General features: G+C 32.7%; 2 protein-coding genes across 2 annotated transcripts; both read right to left on the reverse strand.

Moving 5' to 3' along the window:
- Positions 1–1,295: 1,295 nt before the first annotated feature.
- On the reverse strand, positions 1,296–5,012 carry LOC106776024 (probable serine/threonine-protein kinase WNK9). Its single transcript, XM_014663318.2, has 7 exons — positions 4,825–5,012; positions 4,701–4,738; positions 4,294–4,521; positions 3,949–4,169; positions 3,572–3,729; positions 3,040–3,475; positions 1,296–2,941 (listed from the first exon to the last, which is right to left on the reverse strand). The coding sequence occupies exons 1-7, from the start codon at positions 4,897–4,899 to the stop codon at positions 1,866–1,868; spliced, it is 2,232 nt and encodes a 743-aa protein (XP_014518804.1). The 5' UTR covers positions 4,900–5,012; the 3' UTR covers positions 1,296–1,865.
- Positions 5,013–16,580: 11,568 nt separating this feature from the next.
- On the reverse strand, positions 16,581–17,900 carry LOC106774593 (DNA damage-repair/toleration protein DRT102). Its single transcript, XM_014661631.2, has one exon. It carries the CDS (start codon positions 17,680–17,682, stop codon positions 16,774–16,776), a length of 909 nt encoding a protein of 302 aa, XP_014517117.1. The 5' UTR covers positions 17,683–17,900; the 3' UTR covers positions 16,581–16,773.
- Positions 17,901–18,988: the final 1,088 nt, after the last annotated feature.

An 18,988-nucleotide genomic window follows, 5' to 3' on the forward strand; every position in this document is an offset into this window, starting at 1 on the left:
CAATTTATACAGCGAAGAGAGTGTTTTTAATCTCTATCAAATCCAATAATTGGTTGAATTAGTGATGATGATACTATAAATATGATTAGTCTCTAATTAGTAATTTTGGAAACCCGACAAGACAAATATATATATATATATATATATATATATATATATATATATATATTTAGATCATTTCAAACGAAAGTTATCTTACAAATTTTTTTATTAATAATTTTTTTAATCAGTACCTTGCAAATAAATAGCGATATATATATACGAACTCATATTTACGAAATTCACGTTTATTAATAAGCAACTCTCATTAGAAATGTTCTAAATAAATGTTTGGAATATGAAAACTATTTTTTAGCCATCCATCCTATTTTGAAAGGTTTTCATCTTTTTTATTAGATTTTTTTTATTGCATTAGCATTAGCTATTCTAATCCACAAATATAAAATACTATAAATTATTTTTGTTTTCTGTTATATGATAATTGAAGAGGTTAATTTTTTTTTAAAAAAAACTTTACTACATTTCCAAAAAACTATACTAGTTGTTTTAGTTTAATGCACATCAGTAGAGTAAAATACCCCTATTTAGTCTATTAGTTTTGTAAAATTTAGTTTTCACTAGATATTGATAAGGGTAGAATTGAAAAAGAAAATATTACAGATAAAGTACTATAATTTATTTCCGAACATTAATCTAACGGAAAATTTAAAATATATTACAATTATAAATAAACTAACTTTTTTAATAGGATGAATTGGTTACAAATATTTTGCATTTAGGAACGAAAGGAAATACTCCAACAGCTATAATTAGGTTTTATTTATGACCTAAGTCTGTGCAGATTCTTTGTATGTGTATGTATCCTAACTTTATTTCATTGGTGTTAAGTCTCTATCATCACTGTAACATTTTCTTAAAAAAAAAGAAGAAAATGATCCAATTAGAAAACCTAAAAAACAATTTATTAGGTTGAATTTATTGTTTTACTTTTCAAAGCAGAGTGCATAAAGAAATGGCAAAGAAAAAAGTTCAGAAACCATCCCATTGGCCAACCACAGTGGGAACTCACACGCCAAATAGTATGAACAAACCAAACTCAAGAAAAAAAAAAAGTAACAAATAATTGATTTGTCATGCTCATGAAAAATCAATCACGTTTCTCATTTCAAATGCTAATTTTACACAGATGTGTAGGAGAGAGAAGAGTCAAAAACCCAGAGAGAAGAAAGATAAAGTGGAAAGAATCTGAGTGTTCGAAAAAGAGAATAAAAAGAAAGAAGACAAAGAGAGTAAGAGAGGAGACAGTGAAATGAGAGTAATTAGAAGAAAACAGCTAATACTTAGTTTATCTGCTTGGAATATAAAAACCACCAAATGGTTGGTTACACCAATTGATCTTCCGTTTGTGTTGGATGTATTGAAAGGTATTAGTATGGAATAAGTTTGATGTTTAGGAATGAACCAAATAAAGGGTAATTGACTAAAAAATGGACAGTCACCAATTTGGGTTGAATTTCTACGCGCATTTATGTTGAATTTGCACACTCAATTATTGTAGTCGTATATAGAAAAACAGAATACAAGCAATTCTAGTAATTGTTTCTATTAAAAGACTTCATTAGAAGTGCATAGACTTGAGAAATTGCTATTAAACTCAGTAGCCCCTCACCCAAAAAATCTGTCATGTTCTGAATATACGACACTGTGATGATGCATATTGACAAGTTTGTGTATGAAAATGTTTTTGTATCTAAGTGGGGAAATTGAAATTCCAAGAAGGGAAAAAGTGGGGTTGTTGCAATCATATAGCCTCTAGAATTGTATGTACATAATGCACAAAAGAATTCAAGGATTGTGTCATAGAATTATATATCCACAGCATCAACGGGAAGGGAAACTGTTCTGTATGGAGTGTCTCGAAGTGACCCTGTGTAAAAACTCTTGGCAGTAGCCATAATACCTTCTTTGTGAGAACACATCACCTCACAATTTTGGAGACTTTGGATGTCCAAATTGGAGTGGCTCTTTTGGATTAGAGAAGGGTAACTGGAATCATAATCCCAGAAATTACACAGGGGTTTCAAGTGAATTCCATTTTTCACTCCGTTTACTGTTTCTGTCAATGGTAGCACAATGCCTTGTTCTGTTTTGTGGACTTTGTTACTAGAATGTGAAGAAGATTTGGCTGCTGCACCAAACCTTTTATCCCTGAGATCCCTTGACTCCATTTGGTGTTTTGCTTTGAGCCATCTCAGTTCTTGTTGAACCTCTTTCTCATACTCACTCCCTGAGCCAGGACATAACAAACTGATAGTAGACAAATAATTCCCAGATAAACTTGGTGGGGGGTTTCCTGGATCATGTGCAAACTTGTTTTCCAAAACACCCTTTCCTTTGTCTTCTGCCAATACTGATTTATCTAACTGTTCATATTGCTCATCAGAATGGCTTTGATCAGACTCTACTGAACTCAGTTCACAACTTTCTTGATGATTCCATAGCTCCTGATACTGCTGACACTCCGGTTGGTTTGATTCTATAGATGTGACTGTGTCCCCTCTAACATGATTGTCATACTCAGATGGGAATGTTATCTCCTCGAACCGGCCATGCATCGAAGTACATCCATGCCTACAGCATTGAGGAAGCTGAGAGTTCTTTCCAACTTGATTATGTGAATGAAAATCCATAATATTCCCACCAGAAGCATCGTTAGACACACAATTGTGACAAAAGAAATTGTTTACAAAATGGTTAGGTTCTTCAATTCCTGGTCCTGGTTTCCATTCAGGTACCAAGGAAGCAATTTCCCCATCTATCATATCAGCTATGCTGGTAACATCCTGATCAGTAATGTCGAGTTCTGCTACCATTTCAGTTGCTACACTTAATGCTGTGTCCATCTCTATGTCAAATGGGAAATAAATATTTCGAATATGTCCTGCCATATAAATAAATCAAATTATCAAACTTAAATTCCATCCTAATATATACAAGTTATAGGATGAAGTACCAAAACAATAGAAGCAACATTCCAACCTTCTTTGTCTGCAATTCTTAATCTCAGGAAAATTCCACCATCATCTTTCTTCTTTCCCTTGATGCTTATGTCAACATCTTCTTCGGACGCTTCATCATCATCATGGCACTTGAAAAGTTCAATTCCATTGGGTTCAATCTCAGCCGGATGAGAAATCCAGTCTCCTTCATATTCAAAGCAATTTGAGTGTTCAGTACTCATGTTACTGTAGCTCCGGTGAAGATTAAAAAATGGCTGATGGATAATAGGACCCTTGCCATCAAATGCTCCACTCTCCACAGGCCCCAAATCATACTCATAATCATCAATCTGAAGAAAAGGATCATCTAGAAGCTCCCTTGCAGAGAGCCTTAGAGACACTGTTGCCAGACATTTCTCGACAAATTCTCGCACTTCTGGATCTTTCACTTTATACAAGGCTTCTGGTTTCTTCCCCTGGAAATGTAAAATGCCGTTTATAGCTTGCCACTCCTGAAAAAATCACTTTTTTAAAGAGAGAGAGAGAGAGATAAAGAGAGAAAGTAATCTTACAGAAATAACTTTCTTGTAGATTTGCGCTGGATGACTACATTCACTATAAGGATATTCAAATGTAACCATTTCTAACACACACATTCCAAAGGAATATATGTCAACTAATTCGTTATAGGATTCTTCATAAACTTCTGGTGCCATGAATTCAGGCGTTCCTGTGGAAATACATAAGTGACAGATAAAACTCTAATTAGAACTGCTGATCCTAAATCATCCCTTAACTACCTTAACAACACCAGCCAAAAATCACACGGTTTTATATGTTACTGCCATTTTTCAAAAGGTAGCATCCATGAACTGAACTAATCGCAACTGGAGTTAGAATTGGTCAGGTTTTTCTTGTTAGGTTCTTATATGACATGAAATAGACATACCTACACAATGAGCAGCATGAGACTTGCGCAGAATTGCTGCCAACCCAAGATCCCCAATCTTAACTTCCCCTTGGTTTCCATTCACAAAAATATTATCACATTTTAGATCTCTATGGATCACAGGTGGATCATGGCTATGAAGATAGTGAAGCCCTCTCAGGATCTGTCTACACCAATGCTTCACAGCCCTAATGTTAACTCTTTTGTGCTTTTGTCTATACCTATCGTGATGATTAAAATAAATAAAACAATAAAACAAGTTCTCAAAAAGCACAAAAAGGTTAAGGATCGTATATACATGTAATGTAGAGGAGGGGTAGAAGTTTGAAAATAGAGGGAACTCACTGCCTAAGGGTGCCAGATGTGAACATTTCAGTCACAAAGTTGATATTCCTATTAGCAGTATCAACCCAAGACGTGTAAAACTTCATTATGTTTTTGTGCTTCAGCGTTTTGAGAAGATGAATTTCACAGTAAAGCCTCTCGAGATCTTCAGGGCTCTGCAGAAAATCATACAACTTGACTTGGTTCCAAGCAACTTCAATCCCTTGATACTCATCAAATGCTCTATATCTGAATCAATCGAAATCCAAAATAAATGAACAAAATTTCAAATGCCCAGTTCAACAAAAAGCCATAGAAAAATCAAAAAGGATCCTCGGAAGTGGACCAAACCAAACAACAACCAAAAAATTGGGAATTTGCGGAAAATAAGAAATGGGAGCAAAAGGGTTTGGCTGAAATATTCATACACTGTCTTGGAAGCTCCTTTGCCGAGGATTTCATTGTACTGCAACCAAAGAAAAAACACGATGAAAAAGTGAAGGAATAATAAGAGAAAGAGAGAGAAAAAAAAGAGAAGAAAGAGTGTATTACTCTGCCGTATCTGCCAGTTGGATCAACTTCGACGAACTCCGAAGAGGCAGAGGAATCTGTTTGAAGTTCATTCATTTCTTATTCTTTATGATTTTCTCTAATTTTCTTTCTCTCTTATCATCACATTTCTTCCCTTTCTTCCACACCAAAGACTCTAAACAAAATTTTCACCAGCTTATCTCTCTACCAACTATAATAACATTAACATATTTATTAACTTTAACATGAATTTTCTTTATTCTTTTAAAACAACCATAATATATAACAACATAACAATATATACAATAACAATAAAAAATTATATAATAAAAATAAACTACTTCATTACTATAAACATAAACAACTCTAAACATACTAATTAATGCTCGTGTATTTTACACTATAGTTACAATTTCATTTTCACATAGTGTATATTCCAAAAAAAAATTAATAATAATAATAAATATTATTATTATTATTATTATTATTATTATTTAGGAGAGAGACATGACAGGAGAGAAACTACAGAGTACCATTTGTTTGACGGTTTAGATTATGGAGCCACCCACCACGACATGACATTATTAAATAAATAGCTTTTTCTTTTCTTTTTCTCTAAAATCCACGTCTATAAGATTTAACTTTATTTGACCCTACATTATTTTCTCAATTATAAAGTTTTTTTTGCACGTAATTACGTTTTAAAGATTTTAATTATCATTTAAGGTATATTTCGAATTTTTAATTCTTTCCTGACAATACGTAATTAGGAGTTCCTTTCATGAAAAGTACCAGTTATGGAGTTTATTTTATTTAATCTATTCCCTAAAATATGAAGAAAGATAAACTCAAAATAACGTTTTGAAAAAGAGATATTCTTTAAGCAATTGATAAATTGAAATAAATTTATTTCCTCGATCGGTTTTCAGTTAAAGGAAATATTTATGTTAATTACAGCTATTTTTCCATGTGTCTGCTCTCTATTATTCACACAAAAAAAAGCTAAAAACAAATATTATTCTTGTACTTTTATGTTTATTTTTTTATTATATTATTCGTCACGTTTTCTTTTACTGATAGATTTGGGTGTAACAAAAGAGCTTGAAGTTTCATGATTTAATAAACTACAGGTTTAAATTTTTTACTGGATAAAGTGTGCACGTTTGAACTGTTATTCAAATAATATTATATATTTTTTAAAGGAATATAATAAAATGTAATTACATTTTTATCTTGAAAAATATTCAATTTGACAAAAATCTAAATTTATTGAATCTTATCAAGTTTATTCTAATATTATATTAAGAAATACATTTTAAATTTAACTTGAACTCTAAAATCAATTTAGGAAATGAGTTGTAGGAAAAAAAGTAAGTAAAAAAGAAAAATATAACTAATGGAAGGACCAAAAGAATGAGAATGTTCCTGTCAGTGTGACATTTCTCTTTGAGAAAGAAAAGTCACAGGCAAAACTGATAATAATTGCTGATAATGTTTTCACCCTTTCGCTTAGTGCCATTTATTCACTCACAATAAATTAAATAACACATTTAAATAATAATTAATGGTCAATTTCTTTTTTTTTTCTGAAGATGGAATAAACATATTGAGTGAATGTAAAAGAAAAAAAAGAAACAAGTAAAAATAAATGTTGTTAAATAAAAATAAAAAAACAAAAAGTAAAAACAATAGAACAATTATTTATTTTCCACAAAGGATTTATATATATATATATATATATATATATATATATATATATATATATAATAAAATCGATAGAGAGGAGACGATCGATTTTGATGGGTTGAAATTCATGCTACATACAATCCAAATAAGTAGCATAATAATCATACGGACATGAAAGTGGAAGATTGGATGGGATTTTCAGGTAAAGCACAATCTTTAAACATTATTCAAATCATGATTATTGATAAGTGTTACTTATGATTCGATCGTGATTATGGTTTCATTAATCTTAGTTTCATATTAAAATCTATAAATAAAAGTCAAAGTAAAAAAAAGCAAGTGATTGTGTTTATTATAAATTTAAAATCATACTGTAATTCCAATCGGATTAATCCCTTTCATATATATATATATATATATCTGGATGGATTAGAAAGCACACAATTTATAAAAATACCTAAACTAATTTAAAGAAAGACGTAAAGGAATCTACACTTGAAATATTATTAATATTAAGTTATATTATGAGTGATATTATTTTTATGATTGTATTGAATAAGTGGTGTGATGAGATTAGTTTATGAGGAGGCAAAGAGTAGGAAGTAATAATGTGAAAATGTGGCAATTTCCTAAAATCAAAGACTAACAACAGAAACAAAAGGTATTGTGTTTTGTTTGGGTGAAGGAAGAAGATCGAAATGTAGAATAGAGATGTGTTATGCTGTGTTTGGAGGTTGGGGTACATTGATAAGAAGGCACAGCACAGCACATGCACACATAGTTGTTGGAATTCTATACTATAACTTTAGGAAATTCATATGCCAGACTAAATATTAAATTAAATAAAAGTTAATAAATTAAAAAGCTCATAATTTATTTTCTTAAACTTTTAAATTAGAAGTAACTCGGATTACCGATAAAAAAAATGAAATATTACATTCAACTGTGATAAACTATAATTTATTACTCTCATATTATATTAAGAAAATAAAACTAAAATTAAACTTAATTTTATAAAATGAGCTTGCAAAAATAAATTTTACATTCATATATATATATTATATAAATTGATGTTATTTCTATTTAATATGAAACTTATTACCATCTTATTAGAATGTTATTTCAAAAAAAAAATCTTAAAAAACCACTATGGTAAACATAATAGAATAAGAAAATTACCTTTGAGACAGTCATGAGAAAAAAAAAAAACACTTCTCTTTCAAAAAGATCCCTATAATAAAGTTGAATATGATAGTGTTTTTTTTTTTTCTGTATATGGGCTAAAAAAAAGGTTAAACATTATATGAATGATGCTTTTTCATTTTTTGTGTTTAGAAGAAATGAATTTTCTTTTAAGTTGGATAATTCAAGCAAAGAGTGCAAGACCGTGTTTGGAAAAAAGTACGTAGAAGAAATGAAAAGCTTATGAAAATGAAATTAAATACGGAAAGTGTACCTCCAAAAGATGTGCTTTACAAGTCAGCCAAAGTGTCCAAACACGCCCCACTTTCCATCAACTCACTCCCACCAAACTTATCTCATTTATATCTCATCCATGTACTTTAATTTTAATTTTTCAAACCCACATGCTATTGTCTTTTACTTACACCAAACCTATTTTTACATAAACTACTTCATTCAAAAATTAGTTCATTTCTAAAAACATATTACTATATACTTATAAATTTAGTGTTCCTTAACATTCTTTATAGAAGTTGAATATTTCTGTTTATTTAATAAAAAATATATTTCCTTTTCTGTTTGAATAAGTATTTTATCTAAATTACTTTATCTATATCTATGTAAAAGAGTTTTTCTTTTGTTGTGTTCATATTTTTTTTTTCAAATTTATCCTTAAATAATTTTTTTTTAAATTAAAATAACTATTTATCAATTTTATGATTTCTTTTAGATGTAAATGTTTTTTCATTGACTTTTTTTCAAACTTAATATTTTTTTTATCAATTTGACATTAAAAAATAATTTATATTTAATTTCATAATTATAATAATGACAATAGTTTTATTATTTTTTATTATAAAAATGTGAAACATATATGGATAACATTAGTGCATTTCAAATAAAATTATGTCAGACATTAATATTAAGTTTGATATATGAGTTATACTGAGATCTAAAATCTATCAATATTTGTTATTACATGAAAATTGTTAAAATGGTTATAATTAATATTAATAAATCAAAAGAGGATGAATTAGTTTAAAAAATAAAATTCAAAATATGACCTTTGATTGTTGATTCCTTAGACTATTGTACACTATATAAAAAAACATATAAAAGATAAAGAGATGGGAAAACGCACATATGTTTACACTGCTTCAATTCAAAATAAATCTACATTCAGTTTTCTTCTAAACAATTTAAGTGTAGAGGGATTTTCATTATTATCATTCAAGTTAAAGATTTACATATTTATGATTGATAGAGTTTCAAATTGCTAGGAAGAATCAACAATTAAACATAGTATTTTGAAAGAAAAAGAAATTAAATTTCTTTTAAAACCAATTCATGCATTTGGTTGGAAAAAATAGCTATAACCATTCTAACAAAAACTTAAAAAGAAAATAAAATAAAATAAAATAATACAAAACATGAAAGACCATAAAAAACTTATGATAAAAATCAAATTTCACGAAACATAAGATAAATTAACTAACTTATAAACATAATGATTTTCTTCACAGAAAAACACGAGAAACTTTGAGTTGTATATGTTTACAAAAATGCAAGTATTGGCATCATCTCTCTCTAGGACTCCAAAAAATCACTCGTTGATAAAAAAAAACTTAATACATTGAAGAATAATCAGTGTCTGACTAATTATATATGAATCAAAGTTAAATTAGTTAAATTATAAAGGTTATCTCCTTCTAAGACTCCATATAAGTTGATTGAAAAAAAACATGACACACTGAAAAATAATCACTCTCCAACCAAAGTCTGATTTTCCACCCATGAAAGATTACAATTGTTTCTGAATTGAATTTCTTTCCTAACATAAACAAGAAAATCATATAAGAAGATAAAATTAAGACAAAGATTATAATGCCACGATCTAACATATTGATGAGTTAAGAAATATTTTTTACAAATATGGTAATATTTGATAAGAACAAGTATCATATGACAAAAATCAATAAAATCCCTCTTTAGAAAATCATATTCATTTAATAACCATACATCATGAAAGTATATATAGACAAAAAAAATGTTTAAACAACCCTAGAAATCTTAAAAGAAAGCTCAAAAACACCATGACCCAAAAATTTCTCAAATTCAAATGTAAACATGAACCCTTCGTCCAACAAGTGGAGTTTGCACAATGACTAGAGATAACAACAAGACAGGATTGAAGACGTGTTTCGCTGTCTTATACCCATCTTTATCATCCTCGTACTCATATCCAACAAATTTATGAAATTTTTGTTTTCTTTTTTAAAAGTTGGAACGCAGTTTGAAACAAAAAGAAAATTAATTAATACCGACTTAAAACTTTTCAACCAAAATAAAATGAAGTAATCAAGTCTTAAGAATGAAAAGATATAGTTCTCTCACTCCAATTGCTTTTATTTTATGGTAAATGACATTAAAAATTAACTTTTAAATTTTTTGTACTATTTAATACATTCTATTTTAAATATTATTCTAGAACATCATTTAACATATAACAAAGTTAACATAATTAAATAAAAAATAAATTATATTCATTTATCTTTTAAATCATCAAATTAAAATATATTAAAATTGAAAAGACGAGTCTAAAGACTAAAAATACATTTTAAAATATCGAGTTGTTTTGAGCAGTTTGAATTTGGAAAGTTGTTTGGGGGAAAGTAGGAAAGGAAGTGGAGAGTGCATTTAAAGCACGCAAGGTACGAATGTACGTTAGGTTTTCTCCACTCCAAAAACATGCACACATTGTTATTCCCTGTTTGGCCCTCCCAATTGCATAAAGCCAAACAAAAAGAAAGGGTTAGGCATCTATCTAATTTTAACGATTGCGACAAGAGAGAAACCCAACCACCTAAGCTCATTTATTCGGTGCTTTAGATTGTGGAACGCTCAATACGCATCACGTTTCACCATTTTCTCTTCAAAACTTTTCTTCCTTCCGTTAGTGCCAAACTTTTTAATCATTATTACTATTGAAATAATGATATTTAGACAATATTTTTTTGACAACATTTAAATATTATTTACGTGTCTTGATCCATGTTAATATTTGTTATTATTGTTATTATTAATTATAAAATAATTTTGGACTAATCACAAAATAATAAACAAATAATATTTAAATGTTATCAGAAAAATGTTGTTCAAATATATTATGGATAAAAATACTTAAACAATATTTTTTGACAACATTTAAACATCATCATACGTGTCATTGTGTGATTGGTTCATGATAGTGTCATTGTGTCATTTCTTATTATTATTGGGCTAAAGATAAGGATGCAACTTTTTTTTTTCTTTTTTATGGATATGATCTTTGGGACGTACAAACATCTCTCTTTTTAGTATTCAACTCAAGTATCCTCTTTTTAATCAGTGACGCATCATCATCCTTTCCAACAAAGTCCTCTTCAATTCAAACATCTCCACCAATCTCTTACATGGATTTCTGTATCAACATTAAATAAAGGAAAACCAAACAACTATGTTACAAGTTCTAGAAGTATGTACTCAGTACCTGTATGTACCAACAAAACCTTGTTTAATCCTTCAAAAGTTATACAAGAAAAAGATAAATAAAGAAAGATTCTCCCACAGACATTATCTATTACTATAAACATTAATATATTGTGCACGTACGAATGAACCTTTAAATTTGGACAAGACAAGACGAAATATCTTTTAAGAAGTATTGCAAATCAAAATTAAGAATAGTGCATAATGAGTTGAGATTAACTCATGATTAAGATTTTTTTAAAAGTTATAAATAAAAATTAAAAGTAAAAAACTTGATAATATTTATTGTGAAATTTAAATTTTGTCATATACTCGATCAGTCTAGAGTTGAGATTTAGGTTTTAAATCAATTTTTAATAAGGGGTAATTAAGTGATTTTACTTAGACTATGGGTGTAAGAAGAAACATGATAGTGCAGGAAGAAATTCCCCAATCAATGTACAGGATTTGATGCTGGGCTTGTAAGTTCACATAGATATCGTTGTATTTCAAGGCCGAACGTAACCCATTATTTGTGCGTCCGTTATTGAAGTATAGTTAGCATTTTATTTTAGTTACAAAAGATAAATGCTTTATTTACACAATTAAAATTAAAAAAAAAATGATATATAAATTATATTAGGTTGAAAAAACATTTAGTTCTCATAAAAACAAAATTATTTAGTTTAATGTTTAAAAATTTAAATTATCATGTTAGTCCGTTCAAGAAACCTGTAAGTGTTCATGCTTTTGTAGCTGGTTACTGCATTCTTGGTTTAGGTATGATGTACGGTAGTATATCTTTGACGGCCAAACACATCACCTTAACGGCTGGTCACATCGAATGGTCCAGCTTACCAATTAACTGGGCCGAATTATCAAATTGGTCCAACTTTATTGGGCTCCAGGCCCATCACATCACAGATGTGAATAAATGAATAATATCATATATCACGTATATCATATATCACGTATCAAATAATATCCCAACAGAAAATATGTCAAGTAAGTTTGTTTATATTTTATTCTGTTTATATTCTATTGATCTCATATCAATCCAAAACCTATAAATAAATATCCAAGGACTCCAAACAAGGTACATTCACATTCTTTCACACTCATGCATTCACACTGACTTTTCATATACTCTCCTCCCTTAGTATTATCGTATTTGCGATAACCCTCTCCTCATTCTAAGCATCAACTTGCTGAGGATTGAGGGTCCTCCATTACCGACGTCTAACTTGATCGTCGGAGTGCCTTTACAGGTACCCCCATCTCGGGTGGAGATTGAAATTTGACGGACGGATTGAGGAACGAACAACGAAGGTATTCGAAGATCCAGCGCCAGAAGGAAGCAGAGTCACGTCATCAAGGTTAGTCCATTCGATCCCAAAATTATCACCGAAACAGGTATTGATCCCTATATCATTGGACTATCGTCCACTAGAAATACAACTCAACAATAAAAAATTTCAAATTATACTGTAAAACTAATTTTTCAAAATTTCGATAATATAAAAAAGTTACAACAATAAAAAGTTATAATAATTATATAATATGATCGTTCCATCAGATTAAAAAAGGTAGTTAACCAGTCTACCATTTCATTTGAATTTGTTGGAAAATCAAATAATCCGAGAAAAAGTAGAATTAACGTTAATTATATTAATTTTAAACTAAAAATCATAATTAAGTAAATGTTAATTAGAAGTTAATTCCAAAATTTATAAATAGAAAAGATTCAATGGTATTTTTAGTGAGAAAATTGTTTTTGTGTTTTACATCACTTAGAGTTCACAACTCCGTATAAATCCTCTTTAGTGAGATAAAATGAACATTTTATACATATAGTTGATCGGACTTGTTAACACAATTTTTTTATAATATTTTAATATAATATATGTATTAATTTTTTTATTTAATTTAAAATATGTTAGACTATTAATAAATAATGATAAAATATTATTTTAAAACGTTGTTGTAGTAGGGGAGGGAGCCCGGCCGATCAAGAGTGGGGCGATGAGGACGAGGATGGCCGATCAGTTGGGTAGAAGAGATCCAGTTGCACGGTTGAACAACAAACGAATATTAAAGGAAGCATTAAAAAATAATTAATGGCTTTAATAGCCGAATATTACGTAAGAAGAAATAGAACATGTAGAATTTATGAGCAGTTAATGCTAACGGTTGAGAATTATGTCTATAAATACAGCGTTAATGACCAGGTAAGACTACTTCTGTCTAATCACATTCACCTTGACCTTCTTCAGATCTATCTGACTTGAGCGTCAGAGTATTTCTTGCAGGTCACCATCCTTCGGTATTACGAAGGAGATCTTGGGCGGACATTGGAAGACCGGCAGATCGGAGGGAAGCTTGGAGTGTCTTCAGTCTCGAATCCCGTAACTGAAACATTTTGGCACCCATAGTGGGGCCCGAGAGTGCGGACAACCCAAAATCATATCATAGTGGCAGGAGAGCTTCAATTGCAGTTGTTACAAGAGATGCAAAGGCAGATGCAGGAGATGAGAGCGGAGATGAAAGCGGAGATGGCAGCTTTGAGGGCTGAGCATGGAAATGGGGACAATCGACACAATCCGTGAATAATGAAGTTGCTGATTTGGAGAATGCAGGTGAAAGTAGCCACACAATTTGGGGAAGTGGAGCACGAGGGGTGACTAATGCTTCAAGGTGAAATACCCAGGATAGGGAAAATGTGGAGAATTTGGCAGGGCACGAGGCCGGGAATCATGCCGATCAGAATGCGAAAAATCGGAATCAAAACTTAAATAATGTTCAAGGTCGAGGCGGTTAGTTAGTGCTTGTCGAACATCATGGTCAGGCAGAGGGCATTCATGCCCGAGAATAAAGTAATCCGATGATGGAGAGGTATGGAGGTGTAACCGATCCCGTGATGCATCTTCGGTCTTTCGTGGATGCCATGGTGGTGTATTCGTCCGATGAGATGGTGTGGTGCAGAGTTTTTTCTCTATCGTTGAAGGAGGAGGTGTTGGATTGGTTTCATTCTTTGCAGCCTAGGACGGTAGATGGATTCCCTACGTTGAGACAATTGTTTACTCAACAATACGCATCAAATAGAACGCAAGTTTTGACGTATACGGCTTTGGTGAGGATGACGCAAGGTAAGGAGGAAACCCTTAAGGTGTTTATGGATCGGCTTAATCGGACTGCATGATAGGCGAAGAATGTCGATCAAAGATTGATAATCAGCGCATTAGCGACCGCGTTGAGACCAGGACCGTTCGTTTATTACCTTTACGCTGAGGAACCGTAGACGTTGGCTGAGTTGCAAAACAAAGTAGCTAGCTTTATATGGGTGGAGGAGGGACGTGCCTTTCAGAAATGGGAAAGAGAAGAAATTGGCCCAATAGCCAGGCCTGGTCGGGAAAGAGGAGAGGAAGAAGAATGCTTAGAAGGGACGATGACGACAATCACGAGCAAAGGGGTAGGGACTTTCCCAGATTGCCCTAATATGCCCATCACACACCATTGAATGCGCCCAGGGCAAGGTGTTGGAGGAAGCATTGAGAGCCGACTTACTAACTGTAGTTCGTTCGCCAACTCCCAAAGGATCCGATTAGAGGAAGCATTGTCAATATCATCAGAATTTGGGGCACACAACAGAGGACTATATAACCCTAAGGGACAAGTTAGAAAGTTTGGTACAAGCGGGACATCTGCGATGATTTGTACAAAGAGGAAGTTCTTCAGGAAACAGGGGCGGCCCCCAAAAGGGCATAACTTGCCTAGGGGGCACGATTGACAGCAAGAAGATCGGCGTAGCAGGAGTAGGAGTAGAGAGTGGTCAGTTTGAGGAGTGGTTAATACAATTTCCGGAGGATTCGCTGGAGGGGGATCCACCTCCTCGGCCAGAAAGCGGCATTTGAGAAGTTTGCATAATGTAAATCAGGCGGATGTAGCGAGGAAATCAATGCCTACGATCACGTTCTCAGATGAAGATTTTCATGCTCCAAATCTCAATCAGGATGATCTAATGGTTATTACTGCAATGATCGATCGGTATAAGGTGGGGAAGGTCTTGATCGACCAAGGAAGTTCGGCTAACATACTGTATTAGAAGACCTTCCAACAGATGGATATATCGGAGGATGCGTATTCAGGATATAACCAAATTCCTATGTATCGTCCAGATAGTGAGAAGACCACTTTTATAACCGAACGGTCTACATACTTCTATGATGTAATGATGTTTGGCTTAAAGAACGCTAGAGCAACTTATCAGCGACTGATGGATAAAGTGTTCCAACAGTAGATCGGGAGATGCATGGAGGTGTACGTGGATGATATGGTCGTGAGTAGCCGGTCAATTGAAGATCATGTCAAGGATTTGGCAGAAGTGTTCGGGCAAGTATGTAAGTATGGAATGCACTTGAACCCATCAAAGTGTACTTTTGGAGTTCAGGCTGTGAAGTTTTTGGACTTCATGTTGACCGCTCGGGGAATAGAAGCTAACCCTGACAAGTGCAAAGTAGTCCTGGAAATGAGGAGTCCCAGAGTTTAAAGGAGGTGAAAAGACTGGTGGGTCATTTGACATCTTTATCCCGGTTTATAACGCGGCTTGCCGAACGAATAAAACCTATATTAAGGGTAATGAAGAAAAATGCACAAGGGGTTTGTAGTGATCAGTGTGAGAAGGCTTTCGAGGAGGTTAAGGAGATTCTCACCGAACCATCTGTCATGGGTCGACCAAAACCAAACCACGATCTACAAGTTTTCTTGGTGGCTACGGATAAAGTTATTAGTGCGACGATGCAGGCTCAAGAGTGAACGCTGACAACGTTTCGAATTCCAAGGCAGGGTGATTAAACCCCTTCGCTTGCGATGGCGCTTGGGACTAGGGGGGCTTATGTAGTAGGGGAGGGAGCCCAGCCGGCCGAGAGTGGGGAGATGAGGACGAGGGGTGGCCGATCGGTTAGGTGGAAGAAATCCAGTTGCATGGTTGAACAGAAACGAATATTAAAAGAAGCATTAAAAGATAATTAATGGTCTTAATAACCGAATATTATGAAAAAAACGAAAGATATAAAATTTATCAGCAATTAATGCTAACGGTTGAGAATTAAGCCTATAAATACAATATGAATGACTAGGTAAGAGTACTTTTGTCTGATCACATTCACATTGACTTTTCTGAAACCTATCTGACTTTAACGTGGGAGTATTTCTTCTTGCATTTACGATGGAAAGTGTCTTCAGTCTCGGATCCCATAATTGAAGGAGTTGTAAAAGAATCTGTTTTAATATATATATTTTTTTTTCTAATTGTTTCTATCAGTTCACTTGCACATCTGATAGCGTCCGAACCCAAACATTCTTAGTTCATATAGTATGATTGTTTAGCATACATGGGAGCCAAATTTGGTCTGAAATTTCCAAGATGGTTTATCATGTATTTGATGGAACGTGTTATGAGGCGAAACGATGAAATTGGCGGCATAGGGTTATTGAAAAATGTCATACACAGATAGAAGGATGGAAGACATTGAAGAAACAGAGTACAGAGAGGAGCTTATTAAGGAATATGATACAAAGCACACGAAATTGAAGAGATTAAGAAGCGGTGGAGTTGGTTAATGCTAAGTCCTTATCGATAGCTTTTTTGGCAGTGTCAAGATCCTCATCGAAGAACATATCCCAATGTCCATCCCATTTGATGAAAAACTCAGTATCCTCATAGTACTTAACCCTATGCACATCACCCGCGGGAGTGAACAAGTAATCCCCAACCGTCAGATCGTATCTCTCTTCCTTCGTTAGATTCCAAACGCTCTTCTTCCCTTCCAGAACCACCAAGTCGTGCCCAAACGTGTGGTGGTGCGCGGGCTCCACGCTTCCGGCCTTGAACCTCACGAACGCTGACGTCGGAGTCTCCCTCACGATCTTCATCGAACCGCCCGGAATCAACTCGATCGGATTCAGTTCCCGGTTCTTCACCAGACAACACACTGCGCACGTGTCGAACGCTCCTTCTTTCCCGATCTCCGGCATCTCCACCAGCGAGTGGTCTAGAAACGTCTGGATCTCCCGCGGCCAGGGCTCGCCCTCGTTGGCGGGACACGCAGACTTAAACGGCGTGTTCAGCCACGTGTCCAGGATCTCGATTGCGGCTTCTGGCGTTGTGTACTTGCCGGAGACGGCGAGTACGTTGGAGTTGTTGATGGAGCGGGCGTTGATGGCGTCGGAAGGGGTGAGGCAGGTGGCCGCATAGACGCCAGGGAATTTGTTGGCGAAGATAGAGACGCCGGCGCCTGTGCCGCAGGCGACGAGGCCGCGGACGGCGGAGGATTGGGAGACTCGGCGACCGACCTCGGCTCCGGCGGAGTAGTAGGAAGAGGTTCCGAGATCCTCGACTTCTATGCTGAGGGAGCGGAGGTGTGCGACGAGGGCGTCTTTGAGAGGAGTCCCGAAATCATCGGCGGCGGCGATGATTTTGGCGGGGCGCGTGGGTTCTGCAGCCATGGGCGATAATCGGATTGAAGGATTCTTCAGTTGAGTTCACTCACTTCACTTGCAGGTACAATGAATCTGCCCCCTTATCTATTGCTCTAAGTAATCAAGGATTTCAATAATATTTATCTTTTTTCACTCTATAATGTAGGGCCCACTTGTTTTGTTTTTTCTAAATGTACACCCAAATTTTTAATTAGGCCGTGTTCAGAAATTATGCTTTGGTTGATTTGTATGGATTAAGGAAACAGAATAAAAACTGAAGAAAAAGGAAAGTAAAAGCTTGTAATAGACTTATTTTAATGCAATAAAAAATTAATTATGTATTTTTTATGTAATAACTTTTTACATGATTGGGACATAATCAATTAATTATGTACTTTCTTTTACATAAGTGAATTTTATACATAATTAAGGCACAATCAATCAATTATGTATTTTCTCTTACATAGCTGAATTTTATATGTAAAGACAATCACTTCCATTTTGCAAAGTTAAAAATTCATGACAATATTCACGATTGTAACATCAAAGTTACCTGAAAACTTTATTATAAATTGCTTATGAAAATACCAACTCTTTGTTAACTTACATTTTTTGCCACTCCTATTTATTTCTTATTTATTGTCTTGTAATTTTTTTTATTTAAACATTGTAAATTAAATATATTTTGAACATAGATTAAAAACTCTGATTAAATTAAACTGTAGTATTATTGAGACAAAAATTAATTTTAAAAAAATAAACATTTCAGAATCTCCCTTTTTAATAGTTCAAATCATCCAAAATTAATAAATTTATACACTTTATTTACACTTCCCTTTTTATACAATTTATACACTACTCTTTCTATACAAAGTGTAATTCAGTTCAAAGGGAAAAAAAATCAAATACTAATTACATATGACACTTGTTAGTTTATATATTTTTTAAATTAAAAAAAATACTTATTTATCAAATCAACATCTCATACAAAAATGTGAATTTTAATAAAATTATCAATATATTATTTATATAAAAATTAAATTTAATCTCAATTTAAAGAAAAACAAAATTATTTATTTAAAAAAAATAAATTAAATTGGAATTAAAATAAAAAGTATAAAAATTAAATTAAATAGAAAATATTAATATATAACATTAACACGGTAACAATGATACTTAACTACTGCAATTGATGCTGAGTTGAGATATAAACATTTTTCTAATTAAAAAAAGTAACAAGTAAAATAAAAAAAAAAAAAAACTATGAAAACATATCTTATTTATAGTTAATTTTTAAAACAGCGCTACAAAAAATTAATAAATTTACAAAAAT

Source organism: Vigna radiata, chromosome 10 (genome assembly GCF_000741045.1).
Source record: "Vigna radiata var. radiata cultivar VC1973A chromosome 10, Vradiata_ver6, whole genome shotgun sequence".
Lineage (NCBI taxonomy): Eukaryota > Viridiplantae > Streptophyta > Magnoliopsida > Fabales > Fabaceae > Vigna > Vigna radiata.

Coding starts and splice junctions, on each gene's coding strand:
- LOC106776024 (XM_014663318.2), bottom strand. CDS start 4,899: ATGAATGAACTTCAAACAGATTCCTCTGCCTCTTCGGAGTTCGTCGAA. Junction 4,522..4,700: donor AAAGGAGCTTCCAAGACAGT/GTATGAATATTT, acceptor CGATTGATTCAG/ATATAGAGCATTTGATGAGT. Junction 3,476..3,571: donor TCTACAAGAAAGTTATTTCT/GTAAGATTACTT, acceptor TTACATTTCCAG/GGGAAGAAACCAGAAGCCTT.
- LOC106774593 (XM_014661631.2), bottom strand. CDS start 17,682: ATGGCTGCAGAACCCACGCGCCCCGCCAAAATCATCGCCGCCGCCGAT.